At 42.1% G+C, this 18,399-nt stretch overlaps 1 protein-coding gene across 1 annotated transcript in view; it reads right to left on the reverse strand.

The window, feature by feature from the left end:
- LOC147031297 (U3 small nucleolar RNA-associated protein 14 homolog A-like) overlaps positions 1–18,399 on the reverse strand; it is a 51,593-nt gene that overhangs the window by 7,751 nt on the left and 25,443 nt on the right. Inside the window, exons 7-11 of the mRNA XM_085861358.1 lie at positions 15,623–15,787; positions 12,768–12,872; positions 12,301–12,395; positions 6,312–6,438; positions 4,482–4,559 (exon numbers count right to left, since the gene is read on the reverse strand). Coding sequence (XP_085717484.1) covers positions 4,482–4,559; positions 6,312–6,438; positions 12,301–12,395; positions 12,768–12,872; positions 15,623–15,787 — 570 coding nt within the window. The remainder of the gene's footprint in view (positions 1–4,481; positions 4,560–6,311; positions 6,439–12,300; positions 12,396–12,767; positions 12,873–15,622; positions 15,788–18,399) is intronic.

Genomic DNA, 18,399 nt, shown 5'->3' on the forward strand with positions numbered 1-18,399 from the left:
TTGGGGCATTGTGTTTATCTGTAAATGTGCATAAGAAATCGAGAAATTATTAGAATACAGTAAGTCATCACTATCCGGAAGTCCGTATGTTGTAACCCGTAATGGGGAACGCGCTCTAACTTGGGAACCACTTGTCCGATTAATTTCAAACCTTGAAAAGGCAAACAAACAGAGATTTCTGGAAATGACCAACATATGGGGAGAAAATGAGGTATTAGTGTCGGGAGGGTGTGTATACTTGACATGGAATGCCCCTGCTATACATTTATTTGGCACAAACGCCAAAGTAAACGATTTCAATGACACGCGACTTGAAGAAGAACCAGGAGTGGAATACACTATTATGGCAATCAATATTCATCCCACTCAGCAAAATTATAAACCTAAGCTTGGACAAGATCGTAGCGTCAACAACACACCGTTCCAAAATGTCCTGAAACTAAAATTGGGAGCAAAAATCATGGTCACTTATAATATCAGTATCAAAGAGACTAGTGAATGGCGCAATGGAAACTGTCCGAGAAATAATCACAAAACCTGACACCGAAGAAGTCTGTGAAATTTTCGTTGTTTGACGTAGAAGTTTGTGAACTTACCCGAAAATCAAATCAAAGAACTAACTAACGGTCTAATAGTACTGCAGCATAGCAAACCAATTGTTCGACTTTTCATAAAAGCACAAAAATTGGAACATATGTTGACTAATGTATTCTGAACAATTCTGGATATGGAGCCACTCGAGATTTTGCGTTGGTCAGCTTTGGTGGCTATTTTCCAAAATGGCCGCCATTCTACTTTAACAACATGGGATATCTGTCATTGTTATTCTCTTTGTAGGTTTCTCAGAGGTGATAAATACTCCACGTGATGTGCATTTACAAAGAAAAACAATACAAATGTCATTTGTGTTTATCTATTATATTTCCAACCATTGTATTGGGGAAAAATGGTCATTTTTATGGGAAAATCCATTTTCGCACACAGCATGAGTGACAGGTTCAGAAGTATTTTGTTGTGGTGGTGGTAGTGGTGGAAGTGGTGTTGTAATTGGTAATATTGGTGTAGTAGTAGTGGCTCCTTGATGACGGCGACAAGGGAAAAACAAGGAAAAGGGGTGCGATGGCACGTGGTGAGCACCGCAGCCATACCAGGAAACTGGCAGAGTTTCCTACGTGTCGACGCAAACAAGGTGGAGCTCTTCACCTTCCTGTCCGATGTGCTGGTGCAGTCCTTCCATGACGAGGCAAAGGAGCTGGTAGTCACTGATGGTGAAGCAGTCATCTGCCTTCCAAGGCAGGAAGATGAAAGCTCTCTGGCTCCATGCGGCCAAGAAGAGGCGGACACTCGCATCATGCTACATCTGGCTCATGCTGCAGAACATGACCACTGTCGGATTCAAGTTCGAACCGTAGACACCGACGTCGTCATCTTGGCGGTGATGGTAGCCCAGGCACTACCATGTGTGGATGAACTCTGGATTGCCTTTGGGACGGGCAAGAACTACCGCTACATCCCTGCCCATGAAATAGCTGCCTCCCTCGGTCCACAGAAGGCACGTGCCCTCCCTGTCTTCCACGCCATGACCGGATGTGACACGGTATCAGCATTCGTGGGGCATGGGAAGAAATCTGCCTGGGCCACATGGAACTCGTTTCCAGAACTGACAGATTCTCTTGTGACCCTGACCACCACGCTAGTCAACATCCAGGATGACACAATGCACTGCATTGAAAGGTTTGTGGTGCTCCTTTATGACCGCACCAGTCCATATACGGATGTCAACGAGGCCAGAAAAAAAACTCTTCGCCAAGAGGAACTCCGTCCAGCGCATCCCACATACCTACGATGCTTTGGAACAGCATGTGAAGAGATCAGTCTTCCAGGGTGGCTATGTCTGGGGGCAGGTCTTGGTCCCTCAACCCGTGCTTCCATCACCAACAAGCTGGGGCTGGCGGCAAACAGAGGATGGGTCCTACGAACTGCTCTGGACCACACTCCCTGAGGCTTCAAAAAAGCTGCTTCAAGCTGGTGTCGTGCGGCTGCAAAAAAGGCTGTAGAAACCGCTGCAAATGCAAGAAGGCTAATCTGCAATGCACTGGACTGTGTGCTTGTGAAGGAGAATGCCAGTAGACAGATGCAGTAGACACAGACTGAGATATCGGCCTAGCTTAGAATGTGCAAATGCAAAGTCGCATTGCTTGTAAAAGTGTTGACCTCTTGATCCAGAGCCAGTACACTTGAGCTCAGAAACTCATATTGTACTCAACTGATGCATGCGTGTACCATGTGTCCTGGTAGAATGGTAGTAGACAGTAAACCGTAGCCGCTTCAAAGTGAAGTGTGCAATAATTTGACTACATTTTCTGAGTTTGTCATTATCACGATTATCAGTTCCCTTTTCAAAATAGAGTAAAGTATGTTATCTATAATGCAATTTTTGTTGATTCCAAAGCCATTGAATGTGATGAATATCATTTGACTCTTGTTCTCCAGGCAATAATGGGTACTTTTCAGTGAAAATTTTCAGGAGAACAGCAATTTACAAATCAAATAATGGCTTTTTTACCGAAAATACTGGCTCATAATATTTGAATACGCCGTTTCATGGTCAATTTACTGAATTTTACACTTTCCTTATATCTACCACCAATACAATAAGAAAAGAGCATATTGCCAATTTCGCTAAAGTAGAAAGGCGGCCATTTTGGAAAATGGTCGCCGAAGCTGACCAAGGCACAATCTCAGGTGGCTTAATATCTAGAATTGTTTGGAATACATTATTCTACATGTGTACCAATTTTGGTGCTTTTATACAAATTTGAACAATTGATCTGAAATATCAGACTACGCTGTAGGACTATAACTCCCATCACCAAAATGTCGTTTGACTATTCACTTGGCAAGAAAGAAACCGAAAATACAACTCAACTGCGAGTCATTCAGTTTCCTCTCAAGCTAATGTGGGCATCTACGGTACACAAATTTCAAGGACAAACTATCCAATATCCAACTCTACTAGTTGGTCATATGGAGAGAATTAAGATGCCATCACAGGCCTATGTATCATTTGGTCAGGTACAATCATGTGAACAATTATTTCTCTCGTGCTTTGATGAAAACAAGATGATAAAAGTCAAAGAAGCTTTAGCAGAAGCTACTCATATTGCGAATGAAGCCTTCAATGTTCAGCCTCACGACTGCAGCAAAAATAGTCCATCTCAATGTTCGTTCACTTCCCAAGCATTTTGAAGATTTGATATGCGATGACACTGCAATCAGTGCTGATATAATCTGCCTGACAGAAACTTGGTTGCATAATGACAAGAATACCGATCATCTCAGAATTAACGGTTACCAAATGATCAACTGTTCAGGTGGACGTGGAAAAGGGTGTGTCAGGTATATTAAAGAAACCATTAAGCCTGTGGCAGTGAAAACTACTATTGGTCCGTTGTTTCAGATAATAGTCTCAGAATTTGAAAACGTTGTGGTTATTTGTGGATACAGAACACCAGGAAGTAGTCTTACCACCTTTATAGAAACTTTCCAAACTCTTAGTACATCAGCTCAAAAGTATATAATTTTAGGAGACATGAATGTGAATGCTTCCAATACCAATAGCCTATCTAATGCATTGAGGTTCACAGTATGCAACAGATAGTTCCGGAACTGACACATTTAGATGGAGGAATTCTCGACCATGCATATACAAATGTATCTTCATCCAGTGTACATACGAGGCCCCGCGAGGAGGAGTGATGTAAGCGACATTTTTAAATATGATGATGATAGGATCGGATGATAGGGTAAGGGTTAAAATAGTGCTATATGGCATTAACTACAAAATGGCCGATGTGTCCCTTACATCACTCCTCACAGCGCCTCATATTCATCCATTGTATTATTCTGATCACGATGCTGTTTGTCTTGAATTTCCTCATAAAACCTAACCCTATCGATAATTTTCCATCAAATCCATAAATAGCATCAATCTACCAATCCAACCATGGGCCATGGACAAAATGAATGTACTACATACAATATAAAATGTGTGAAAATGAAAAGATGCGTACAAATTGAGTGTATTGTATGTAAAATTATTGATGTAAATATAATAAATTGTACGTAAAATGCGAACAACTTTATTATTATTATTTTTAAATTAAATGCGTTGGGCGATGCCCAACACAAAATTAAGTCGCAAATGATGATATGAAGCCAGCCTCACTCTTGTGAGGTGTTCTGCTTTCTTTTTCTGATGCGATAAAAATCTTACCAAATTTCAAAACTATCTGTCCGTGCTATAGTCACCTGAGAATTGTACGAATGAACTCCCACGGGGTATGTTCACAATTCGAACTTGTTAGAACAATAAGGGAAATATCCACAACACAGTTTGCATGCACAAGCTCGTTAGTAATTTCAAAATAACAAACAGGGTGATTAATGTCCGAGTAAACAAAGGAAAGAAAAATCCTTACCTTTGGGTCATATTTGGCAATCAAAGCCTGTGCTTTCGCCCATTTTCCTGTGTTCTTGTGCCGTAAAGTTATTCTTTCCTGAGAAAACAAGAAACACGTATTACACACAAAATTTTTTTTTCTATACTGCACCATATGGTGAATTGCTGCACGATTCTCACTCATTTGATTCCCTCCCCCCCCCCACACCGAACTCTCATCCATCTCTCAATCTCCTCCACAACCACTCATAAACCCCCACCCCCAGCATTCAGCCATCACCAACCCCCATCCCCAAGGTTTATTCACCTGCAGCACTCATCCATCATCCATCCCACACCTGCATCAACCCCTAGAATTCTCAGCACCTCTGCAAAATGTGACTTTTGATCAGAAATGGCCCTTTTCAGGTTTTTACAGCTATTAATTTTTTTTTTTTAACATAACAAATCTATGCCAATGGAAGGGTGAAGTAAGAGACTAGAAGGCAACGTACCAACAGTGGTAAAGTGGTACAAGTAAATAAGAAGATTAATTCATGAACACAAGGAGCGAGGAGGAGGAAGGAGACTTTGTAACATGAAAATAAAAAGGCTGTGGGTTCGGAGAGGATGAATGGGAACGAAAAAAGATCACAGGTAGGGATGGAGGCTGAGGCAAGATCAACATTAGCCTCCACGAGAAAGACTACTTCTACTTCATTCTGACCTCACAAGTGATGTTCTGCCAGCTTGAGGTCCAAGAGAGGAGAGTGGGATTCAACAGAATGAGGATGACTGCTCCACAAGCAGAAGAAAAAAGAAGCAGACACCTGGAAGTGAGCAGTTAGCCTGGTTTTGGAAAGATTCACAAAGAGTAGGTGACTGCAAGAATTCTTGTGGCCAGAAGGGACTGGGAAGGGATGGAAGGTTGAAAGAGCATAAGTATCAAGACCGGATAGGTGATGAAGAGGCCATTGACCTGTCTCCGACCGGTCTTGTGCTTCAGCGTCATTACGGTAGATTCCAATCATGTTGAGAGCTTTAGATTCCACAGAATCCAGGAGACACAAATGTGATGCTGGGGCATCAGCCCAACGGAGAGAACAGTATCCGAGTGAGCTCCAGACAATTGCTTTGCAGTGCAGGCTGTCAGTACTGATTTTTCAAGGGATGTGATGGAATAACGGAGGATGCCTCATTTGTGGCTGGCTTTATAAGCCAGTTTTACTGCATGGTTAGCTCAGTGGAGGTTAGGTGCTTGTAAGGCCCATAGTTATCTGACCTGCAGGTGGCATTAACAGTAGAGAATAAATACCAAAAGTAAATAGACATGGGATTTAAATGTCATACAAACTAATGGTCCAGCACAGATTAAACTGCATGCTTTACCGAAGTAGCGACAAAAAAGTGGAAATATTCCCTTTACATGCACCTAAGAGAAAAATGCATTTCTAAAATTTTGTATCCAACAAACACCCTGCATATTCGACAAAGGCAAATATCAATTTAAAATTAATGAATTATTTGAAATCACCTGTAAAGCTCGGTATAAAGTTGGTGAATGAAAATGGCTGGTTGCATGTTATAACAACAAAAAGTTTTTGCATTTAATTTCCAGTTTTGTATAATGTTTTAAACTTGTCAAGAGAATTATTTCTTATATTTCCAACAAAGTAACTTTAAAAGAAAAATGAAACGATATGAAATCACAGACAATAATTAATTAGAATTAGAGAGCATAATGAAAAGAGCTACCTTCAAACTGTGCTCAGACATTTATTTGTACATCCGAATCGGGATTTTAAGAATGTAAAAACAGTTACATTGGTCACAAATCAACATTGAAGTGCAGTAATGCGCGAAGACGTACCTTAATCCGAGCAATGTCAAGCAATTGGAAATGCTTGTCGACTGCACTTTGGTCGTTGCTGTTGACCAGCTTTTCCAATTGTTTGCTCTCATCCTTCATACGGCCTCTCTTCTGTATACGATGGTAACTGAGCAAAAAACATTTCACAGCACAATGCTGAAGGAATTGTTCACAACACACACACACACACACACACACACACACACACACACAAAAAAAAAACTACCTGCTTTAATGTATACTACATATCAATTTGCATTTCAGGAAAAGCTTATCTCCTAGTGTGTTCAGGTTGCACATACTTAAAAGAAAGTTTCACAATATTAAACAATTATTTTTATTCGGCAAAATCCAGGACGTTCCAGATGAACCCCATGATTTTATGCATCGTTCTGTTAAAAAATACATTGATGATAAACATAACATTGGTACCACCAGAAAGGAAAGTGTAAAGTTTTGTTTCACAATGTACATCGAGTGGGAGGACACCTCTTTTTTAATGGCTCTATCAATGGATACTTTGGAAATGCTGTGCAAACATTCTTCTTTGTGGAATTAAAATATCAACCTTTTCTGTTGAGATGCCAATGCTTTCAAAAGGATAGGATGTTCTCACACCAGAGATAATGTAATGGATTACCTTTACATTCAGCATTCAGAAGTATGGTCATCTCAAACAGTTTCCCTAGATGCTTTGACAAAAGCAAGCCCTCACCACCAACAAGCTCAGACCTTCATCGGTGCGATTCTTCCTATGGGGGTTCCTTCTGGAGCAAGTCTACAAGATGTCCCCAAGATAGGCTACAACCTGCAAACAGCGATTCGCAGGTGCGCTGACAATATATGGGGGGGGGGGGGTATGTGTGTGTGAAATGCAGGGTAACTACCCCGGGGCCCAAACCTAATAAGGGCCTGCAATTATTCCTTCAATTTTTGGCTTCATGTGATTGTTTTTGATGAAAAAAAAAACCCCAGGAGAATCTATATTTTGCATCTCCCTCCAAGCCACTTTGGGCAATTCATTGCCATGCCATGGGGAGTAACACACTCACTCGTAAAATTAACAACTGTGGGAACAATTTACATAATGATCATCATGGTAGTAATGTAAATGAAGATAGGAGTGTTGGCCACACCCCATCTGGATGGAATGGGTTAAGAAAGTAATCCGCATGTAGGAATAAGTGAACACCCCCATTTCCCTTAAACATGGCATGTATTTCTGACGACAAAAATAAGGAAACCCCATATAGAATGTTAAAAAAAATTGTTTTTTTTGAAGGGGGTCAGGATGAAGGGGGCCCGACACTTAGTATTGCTCCGGAACCCATTATGGCTCTAGGTGGCCCTGGCGATCGGGTATCCTACCTGTATTAGCCGAGCCACTTTGGGGAAAGTTGTGGACAATATTTGTGCATACTGATTTGTTTGCATGCTTCACCTGAATGATGGTCGTACTCAATATATTCTTACAAAAAACAACTTTACATTTTCCTGTCTCATGGTAACAGTTTTATGTTTGTGTCATTTATAGCTTGTTTTTATAATAAATATGTAAAATCATGGCAATTCATGTACCCAACACCATGTACATTTGATATGCAAGTCAGAGTTTTAGGAAATTTCCTTCAATATCCCGTACAATAGCAATGATCCAGTCTTTACAGATGGGTCAAATCCCCCAGGAAGATGGAAGATGAATTCCCCTACTCCATTGACATTTATGGCATACTTATGATCTGTAATACCAACTTCTAGCAGGTGGCTCTGAAATAAAGAAAAAATTTAAAAGTATGTGTATATGCATGGGTGGATGTATGTTGTAGAATCGAAAACAGCTCAGAATATCACCATATTTTACACACATGCCCTACCCTTAGAACAATGCGAAAAAGCATTTTTTTTAAATTGACTAAATCCCGCTCAGGTATACCACAGGTACACCAGTTTTCAGCTCATGCTGACCAGCGGTTTAGGAATGAATACAAGTCAAACTAGAATGGCACTTGGAGCACGTACCTCCGCCAGACTGAACAGTTTACATTTTGTATCCCATGACATGGTTAGCGTCCACCAAATGGAGGTTGGTAGTTGGATACAAGCTGTTGCATGTGGATGGGGGATGGAAAGATTAATAGTGTGGGAATAATAGTGTCGGAAGAGATTGACAAGCAGGTCGTCAGAGTGGAAAGATGGGAGGGATGGATATTTATGGCATGAGTGGTGGTATAGGGGAAAATGGTTTGTTTTATGTCAGTATGTGGGCCACAAATGGGAAGGACTGTGGTGAAGAAGCAGGAATTCAGGTACGCACTGGAGAGGATGATGGGAATGGTTGAGCTGGAGGTGATGCTGTGCATTGCAGGGGACTTTAAAGCGTATGTGGGAGTAGCGGAGCTGGGTGAAGAGGAATGTGTTGGTAAATTTGGTTGGGGAACGTGGAATAGAGAGGGTCAAGAGCTGGTAGAGAGGAATGGGATGGCCATAGCTGGTTCATTCTTTCAAAAGCAGGGAAGTCACAAAATTACCAAAAGGAGTGGACAACATAGAACAGAACTGGATTTGGTGGTGGTAAGGAAGCGACAGTTGTGTAGGGTTAAGGATTGTAAGGCAGTGGCGGGAGAGCACGTTACCACCGAGCACAAGCCTGTGGTGTTTGTGGTATGGATGGAGAGGAGGAGAGAGGTTAAGAGCAGGGGTAGGAAGATTATTAGGTGGAGGAAGTGTCGGGATCATTGCAGAGTACAAGGAGAGAGTGAAGGGCAGGTATGAACAACTTGGTGAAGGAGCAGAAGGTTTGGAGGAGGAGTGGAAGTAGTACGGAGAGACGTTTAGGGGAATTGCAGAAGTTTTGTGTGGGAGGACGTCAGGAAAGGGTGCATCATCCCAGGGATAGAAACCAGATATAGTGGACGGAGGAGGTAGCGAAGGGGATAGAGAAGATCAAGGATAGAGGGAGGTATGTGGATGCAGGGTTGCTGCACCTGTATGGACAGAAGAAGGTAGCAAGGAGAGTTGTAGATAAGGCAAGAAACAATTTGGAGGAGGTACACAAATTGAAAGAGGATGGTTTATTAACTCTCGGACTCTCTGGAAAATCCTCTATTTCTCTTTGCCGACGACTCCACCCTCTGCCGCACCATCTGTCATCCCTCAGACCGGCAAGCAGCAGCTTCTTCGCTCACTGCAGATCTGGATAAAATCACAAACTGGTCCAACACGTGGAACATGTCTTTCAATCCAGACAAATCTCACACTCTTACTATGTCTCTTCGAAAGGACCGTTTACAAAACCCCCCCATCCACTTTCTCAACAATCCTCTGGAAGAAGTCTTTTCTTTCAAGCTTCTAGGTCTCACTATCTGCCATGACCTTTCCTGGGAAAGTCACATTTCCAACCTCGCCTCAAAAGCCAGTCGCCGACTGGGAATCCTCCGTCGTGCAAAGTCCTTCCTCGGCCCTCTTGAGCTCCTGACCACTTACAAAGCTTTTGTCCGTAGCCTGATGGAGTACTGCTCTCCCCTCTGGGCTGGTGCTCCTGCCTCCCACCTTTCTCGGCTTCACGCTGTCGAAACCAGGGCATTTAAGATCATCGGCATCTCCCGCAATGAAGCTGAGTCTTTGGGCCTCTCACTCAATCACCGCAGGTTGGTCGGTGGTCTTTCTGTCTTCTACCGACTCCTCTCCAGCCTTGCCCCCCCTGCTCTCTCTGCGATTTGTCCCCACCACATTTCCACAGGGCGCTCAAGGTCCGCCAACAACCCCCTTCTGGTAAAACTACCAAAATCACGAATCGCTGCTCATCTTCACTCTTTCATTCCTCTTTTTTCCCGCCTTTGGAATAAACTTCCTCACTCTATTCTTTCCCATTCTTCCCTCCAGGCTTTCAAAACAGCTGTTCACCACCACCTCTTATCTTCCCCCATCCAAATCCTCGATCTTTTCTACCCCCGATAATCCACCCAAGCCCACTTCCTTCATTTCTCCTGCTTTCCTTCCTGAAAGTCCCTGAAATGTCCATCTTCTCTTCGCCATGTTCCCCGTCCCATCCCCATCCCTCTCCCTTCCACAGTTCACCTAATGTGTCTGTTCCCCACTGTTTTGTCCCTTCCACTCCCGCCCCTCTTGTCTCATGCCTCCTTGCTGTGAGTTGTGTGTTCGCTCTCATATGAGCCTCGACCAAGGTATACAAAAAAAAAAAAAAACTGGCTCATGACAGGGTTAGGTATAGTAAATATGCTTATGATGAATCGATGCTACCAACTAAAAGATGCCGATGAGGAATTTTCATTGATGAACAAAGCAGACCCTCAAAACCAACAAGAATATCCTTTTAAGCTGCAAACTATTTTTTGCAAGCTTATTAGCTTATGTATTTTATGCTTCAGGAAATGCGTTTCAAGAAATGCTCCAGCAATAGAATATATCTGTGGGCTGCAGGCCCGGATTAACAATGGTGCCTGAGGGGCACATGACAGGGCCTTTCATCTTTGGGAGGACCTCAAACTTTACCTTTACTTTTATTCATCATTTATCAGCCAACTGCAATGCTGAAAATATGTTACAGCAACTCTAAGCCAGCGATATTGCCTGGAAATACCTTCGCGTTGTTTCGGAATTATGTGAAAAAGTACAAATATAAAATTCAATTCCACACGTCTGCCAATAACTAGAACCACAATGCTGTTACAGCTGTCTACGGGGGAGAGAGGGGCATGCAAATCTGCCAATCAAAAAATCTGGCTTTCATTTGAAATTAGGATATTTTTGGTTACTACAAGGAGGGAGGTGTGCCCTTTACAGATTCAGTGCCCAAGGAGCTGGGCTGTCTTAATCTGGCACTGGTTGGTCAGAAAGAGCACATTAGATATTTACCAGCAAAATGCACAGAGATCATGACAATATGAAGGCCTGTTATTGGATTAACAGTTAAGGTATTTGACTTAATATCCTAGGGTCTTTAGTTTAAGTCCGTCAGACCGTTTAATTAACACCAAGTAAGATTGACTCAGCCTGTCACCCTTCCGAGGTCAGCAAAATGAGTACCAGTGTGCTGGTAACAGGGGCAATGCATCAGCGGCACAGCTACGCCCACAGAAAATGATGCAGCCAAAGGCTGCGTACGAATAAATAAATTTTTAAAATGACTGATAAATGGACAGCAAAACTAAACCCTTTCAAAGATAGCTTGGTCGATGACCACAAACTCAGCAAATCATCACAACAACCTTCATATATCTATTTAACTCATCTGTAGGTCAAATGTAGCATGTTGACGTCATTCATCAACTCTATATGCGACCATGATTATATTGGTTGTTTGCAGTAGGTGAGCACACATACACACATTGGCTAATCAAAATATTTTGGTTAATTGGCTAAATGGAAAACGCACACTGGCTAAAATGTGCTTAAAAAAAAATAAATTCAACGAGAAACACGCACCCCTGGGGGAACAGCGGGAAGCAAATGTATTTTGTGCTTGCGGCTCGTAAAACGGCCTCCCTCCAGCAGAGGTCAGTAAACCATGTGCACAAGAGAAAAATATCAAGTTGTCTCCCCAACCCTCACCGGATTACTTCCTTCCAAGATCTGACCATTTGATTCTCTAACACATATGCAAAATATTATGAAGATCAGCCAAACAGTTTTCGATTATACAAGGTTCAGCCATGCATACATGTCATATAAATGCCCAATTTTAGCATGATGTTATATTGAATAATCATTCTAGCAGAAAAAATAATAATAAAAAGAGCATGCTGGAATTCTTGATTCTCAACATATTAAAAGGTGAACAAAAATATATAGTGATGGCACTACAAACTTCAAACATTAATGCAATGGGCTATGCTCAACCTCAAAATGAAAAAAGTCACACAGTGAATATCCTGTTGATTAAATAATTGGTTGATCTGGTGGAACGATCTGGCAAGCAGTATCAGACAAACACCAACACAGGCAAACAATGGAAAATTCAACTCAGTACGTTTTGCTCTTTATCTTGTGCTGTCTTCGTGCCTTGGCTTCAAAGAATGACTGGAGAGCTCTGTATTTCTGAAGTTCAATCCGTCGAGCTCTTGCCTGCCATGCAAATGCAGGAAACAGGATGTATCAAAATAAACAGGAAATCAAAAATGTCAAAATGACAAATTACCTCAAGAATCATAATAACTTATTTATAAGCCAAGATTCTCAAAAAGGTTAGTAACATTTTAGCAAACATTTTTAGTTACAGGGTAACATTTTAGCAAAAGGTCTAAACCTTGTTCCTATACCTTGTCTGAACAAAGACTTTTTTACCTTGCAAAAAGAAATAAAAAATGAAATGGACTTGAAAAACAAGTGGTCAAAAACACTTTCTGTACAGTAAATGAAAAGAAAAACAATGTAAAAAAAAGATTTACACTTAAATACTGACAAGGTCACTAAATGAGAAAATAAAAAGTGCCCCACCTCCTCGATACACATTGCACGAGATAGGACTGGTGCAGCTTCAGAAAACGGTGCTGGTGTCGATGTCCCATGTAGAAGTGTCCACACCTCTTGTTCTAAGGGAGTCTTTCCCAAGAGGTAGGTTATTTTCAACCACAGAAACATTGCCCTTTTTCATCATGTTGTCGGCAACAACTTTGGCCAAGCATTTCAACGGAAGGTGATCAAAGGAATAACTAGTTCTATGCATTCCCCGATCTCTCAATGGTGAAGAATCACTTTAAAAAAATTTATCAGATCCAGATCCATATCCGGATCCGGATCCAGATCTTCATCAAAATCTAATCAGTTCGTCCTTGTCAACACCCAACCTGTCAACAAAATTTCATCCAAATCCGTCCACAACTTTTTGAGATATTCTGCACATAGACAAACAAACAGACAGAAAGGGGTGAAAGCATAACCTCCTTTACCTTCAGTGGCAGAGGTAATAAATTGGAAATGGGACCTGGTGTTGCCGTTTTGTTTATTTGTAAGCATCTTTAATGAAACTGTAATCATGCAATTGCGGTAAAAACATTTTAAACTTAAAAAAAAACATTCCCCTTTGAACCAGGAACCACCACGAACTGATCATGTTATCCCCCATGTCCCCATTGTACCAATTCCCTGACTTTGGTGGTGTCAGCATTTGTGACCTTTTTCATGAACCAGGAATGTCGCGAAAGGATAACATTATCCCCCTCGTCTCTATTGTAACAATGACAAAGCACACAGATTCCCTCCCCTCCCCCCCCCACTCACAGATTTTACCTTAACATTCGCAGATTTTTTGTGTCAGGAAACCCCTGGAACCTATCTTGTCTTACTAAAACGCCATCTTACTAAATCCATCATCCCAACACCGAGTGTTTGGCATTCAACCGATTGCCTACAGACATCACATATATGGGTTAAAGTGTTCAACTGCCATCAGTGAAGCGATGAGACCGGCTGAGTACTGGATGCCGGAATGACATACATGCCCATAGAAGCCTATCCCCGTGCTATGTAATGCTGTAATGATATCCCAGTGAAAAAAAAAGAGCGTAACAGAGTGGGATGGACGGACGAACAGAGAAATCCGGAGACTTTAATATACCAGTACGTGCCCGTAAAAAAAAATAAAAATAAAAAAAAATATTCAAACCGCGAGCAACAAACAACTACGCAGGCCGTTTCTTCGCTCTCGCGTGCCCGTACGTACGTGGCCCGGAAGTTCGAATATTATTCGCAGTTACGATTATTCGCAATTTAGTTTTAATACCCAATTATTCAATTAGCGCCAAAGTATTTTACCTTTTCGCAATGTCGTGGCAAGGAAAAACAAAAAGAGAAGAGAGAGAAAAAAAAATTTACTTCCTGGTTCGGAGCATACCAGCACTCTGATGTTACCGAAATTTATACACCAGCTAATATGAAAACGATCATAACTTGGGGCATTGTGTTTATCTATAAATGCGCATAAGAAATCGAGAAATTATTAGAATACACGAAGTCATCATTATCCGGAAGTCCGTACGTTGTAACCCGTAATGGATCCGGAAGCCCGTACGTTGTAATCCGTAATGGCGAACGTAGCTGAGCTTCCCTTTCCCATCGGCCACGCCCACGCAACAACGTCTCTATCATTGGTTTGGTAAATAAATGGCCATAACTTGGGAAGCACTTGTCCGATTAATATCAAACCTTGAAAAGGCACATCCTCGAGTCCCAGCAATATACCTGGCAAGTTTCAATTAGATCGGACCAGCGGTTGTCGAGAAACGGCGGTCACACAAAATTTTTGATGGCAGTGGAAAATGGCTGCCACAGACATCAGCGGCTGAATTTGAGATGGCTCAATATCCAAATCTGTTCATAATACGTTAGGCTACTACTGTGCCAAATTTAGTGCTTTCCTCACAAAATGCACAATTGTTATGCTATATTTAGGTAAGTTGCCCCACTATTAGCAATATATACAATATTAGTTTTTTTTTGTTTTGTTTTTTTTTTAAGCAGATTTCCACTTTAAGGTGTGATATCAATGACATCAAGGGTCACGTGGCCGATCAAAGCGGGGCAGCTTGGGCCCCGCACAACTCCTCGCAGTTTCATAGCACGCTTCTAAACATTTTTATTTTTTCCCTTACATTAGCACGACTTATCAAAGCATTTCTCAGATAAGAAGCATTTCATACATTAAAAAAATATATATTCCATTGCCTGCAAATACAACACACTTTCTTTGCCACCTCCATACCTTCCCACTTGTATTAAAAGAGCAAATATATTGAAAAAATTAATTTGTAACAGAGGAAAAACTGATCTTCCTCAACAATATTCAGTCCAAATATGACTAGCATCCATTGAAGACAAAGTCTTCGATATCCCCCGCCATAGTAAATGAGGACAAGTAGCAAAAGGCACCAGTTAAATTTATTATTGATGTGTGTACCAAATTTCAGAAAGAAATAGTTAATAGTTTTGCAACTATGCTCTGGAAACAAAGGTTAACCTCAATTATTTCTTAAAACCCAACTTGTTTCCATGGAGAGTGACAGAAATTTTTTGGGGGAAATCTCTAAATATCAAAAGGCACCAGTTCATCACTTGCTTGATATGTGTACGAATTTCGTAAATATATCTTGAGGAGATTTGTAGTTAAGCTCCGGAAACGAAATGTGATGGACGGACGGAGGTATGGACGGATGGAACCCATTTCTATATCCCCCGCCAGCTTCATTGATTGGCGGGGGATAACAAGCCTTGAAGGATCCTTCAATTAAGTGAAAACAAACCAGACAAAGTGCAACTTCAATTGTTTATGCAGTTTTTCAAACTTTCAACCCCACCTTGGAACCTCGAGTAACATCATGCAGGGGACGTGCAAGGTCCTTGGTCATGTTCCAATTTTCACGTGGAAGAACCAATGAAACCTCACGCCTTCCTTGCAGCACAACGGGCAGCCATTTATTGACCACTTGTTTTGCATTTATGTAGGTTGCAGCTCTGCGAGCCTGAAATTAAACAATGCAAGGCATATGTTAAATTTTGTTCTCCCTGTTGGTTTTAACTCCAAGGTTATGTGATACAAAGTATGCTGGTCATGCTGCAATCAATTCAACTCGATTAAGAGTTAAGAGTTAACTTTATTAACCCTTAGGTGCAGGTGTCAAAAACTTTACACATTTCCAGTCGACTCGGGTCTGGGAGACCCAGTAAACGTAAGAGAGAGCCAAATATCCTCTCTTGTGGTCATAAACGGCTAGCATGAAGATATCGATCTGTGAAAAGCAGGACCGTTCACTTTTTTGGAGTACCATATTTGGGAAGTGTGTGTAAAGGGTTAAATGAGACAAGAAACCACAAATATAACCTTACCACAGATACATGACGATAAACTAAACAAAACAGGCTTCACCAGTATTGACTTGGGATGAATGGAGATATTGATTGATGAACAAGAAATTTCACTTTTTTGGTGACAAAAGTGCCCCGTATACTTCCACGTATTAAGTACACCTCGATCATTTGTACCTAAATGGAAGAAGAGACACAGAACTAATAGGGGGCATCAAACGCCCCCTTTTTTGCGAAAGTTTTAAAAACATAACGGCGATAGGACAGATGTGTTCGAATACATGAAAAAAAACATTTCTTTTTTTTCCAGAATTTTCGGTCATCATCTTGGGGGTCCACATGGGAGTCAAAGTTCAGGAACGCAGCTCCTGTGCATTTTTCAGAATAAGTGTTATTTTTCACTGTATAGTGATCAAAACTTGTGTCTGGTGGTGAAATAATTCTGACATATCAATGTACTGCTCCTTTGGTGATGTTTGTAACATGCTTGGCTTGTAATTTGTTGGCACAGTTTCCCGGAAAATGGTATTTTTTTCCCGGAGGATTGTGTACATGCACCATACAACGATTTGTGTCTGTATAAAGATCTCATATGCTATGGATCTGTGGACCCCGAGGTTTCTGCATCCGCTATCACAGCTCTACAGCATCATCTTTGGTACTTAACAGCTGAGTTTGTGCCCTTAGCCTTATTCAGTGAGGATGTCCCAAGTGCAGAGAAGCGTCGACTGGCTGACCATATCATCTCTGTCAAGCCTGATAGAGAGGAACTTGGACTATTACCTAGGTACAGATTTCGGAAAGCCTCACTTCCCCAAGGACATTCACTTGACATCTAACCTATCTGACTTTGTCTCGGTTGATTCTTGGTTTGTGTTCCGAGAGCTTGAACTGCACGATTCATTCTTAACGTATGAAGTCAGTGAGTGGGCAACACTTCCAGCCTATGTGGATTCAAAATCTAAAACCAAAGCACTCAATGTAACTAATGATGCGGCTGAACGTCTAATAAAACTCGGAACAGACCGTCTCAGTGCAGCTAGGTCTGAAGAACACTTTCAGAATGTGCAACAAGTCACTGAGAATGACAGGAAAGAGAATCAGAATCTCCAGAAACGCTTGAAACTTGATCATTAATGATATTATACGAGTACCTTGATATGAATACGCATAATTCTGGGTAATAAAGCCGTGAATTTGACAGAACCGAGGCATTTGTTACCATTTCGTTGTTTTTTTTTCTGGGAACATCACCAGTTTCCCGCTTCTCCAGCAAATTTCACGGAAAATTTGATTGGCTCTATATCACTGGAACATCACCAAAGGAGCAGTACATTGATATGTCAGAATTATTTCACCACCAGATACAAGTTTTGATCACTATACAGTGAAAAATAACACTTATTCTGAAAAATGCGCAGGAACTGCGTGCCTGAACTTTGACCCTGATGTGGACACCCAAGATGATGACCGAAAATTCTGAAAAAAAAAGAGATGTTTTTTCATGTATTGGAACACATCTGTCCTATCGCTGTTATGTTTTTCAAACTTTCGCAAAAAAGGGGGCGTTTGATGCACCCTAAGAACTAAGTGATCATTACAGGCATACAAGATCAAGGAGTACTGAGGGCACAAGCAGTGGCTACCCTGAAAATAAGTCGGAGGGAGAGGAGAGGAGAGCAGAGGAGCGCAGAGCAGAGGACCAAGGGAGAAGAGTGCAGAGCAGAGGACCGAGGGAGAGGAGAGGAGAGCAAAGCAGAGGACCGAGGGAGAGGAGAGGAGAGCAAAGCAGAGGACCGAGGGAGAGGAGAGGAGAGGAGAGCAAAGCAGAGGACCGAGGGAGAGGAGAGGAGAGGAGAGCAAAGCAGAGGACCGAGGGAGAGGAGAGGAGAGCAAAGCAGAGGACCGAGGGAGAGGAGAGGAGAGCAAAGCAGAGGACCGAGGGAGAGGAGAGGAAGGAGAGCATAGCACCGAGGGAGAGGAGAGGAAGGAGAGCAGAGCACCGAGGGAGAGGAGAGGAAGGAGAGCAGAGCACCGAGGGAGAGGAGAGGAAGGAGAGCAGAGCACCGAGGGAGAGGAGAGGAAGGAGAGCAGAGCACTGAGGGAGAGGAGAGGAAGGAGAGCAGAGCACCGAGGGAGAGGAGAGGAAGGAGAGCAGAGCACCGAGGGAGAGGAGAGGAAGGAGAGCAGAGCACCGAGGGAGAGGAGAGGAAGGAGAGCAGAGCACCGAGGGAGAGGAGAGGAAGGAGAGCAGAGCACCGAGGGAGAG

Source organism: Eptatretus burgeri, chromosome 2 (genome assembly GCF_056783735.1).
Source record: "Eptatretus burgeri isolate ZD-2024b chromosome 2, Ebu_testis_v1, whole genome shotgun sequence".
In the NCBI taxonomy this organism is placed as follows: Eukaryota; Metazoa; Chordata; class Myxini; order Myxiniformes; family Myxinidae; genus Eptatretus; species Eptatretus burgeri.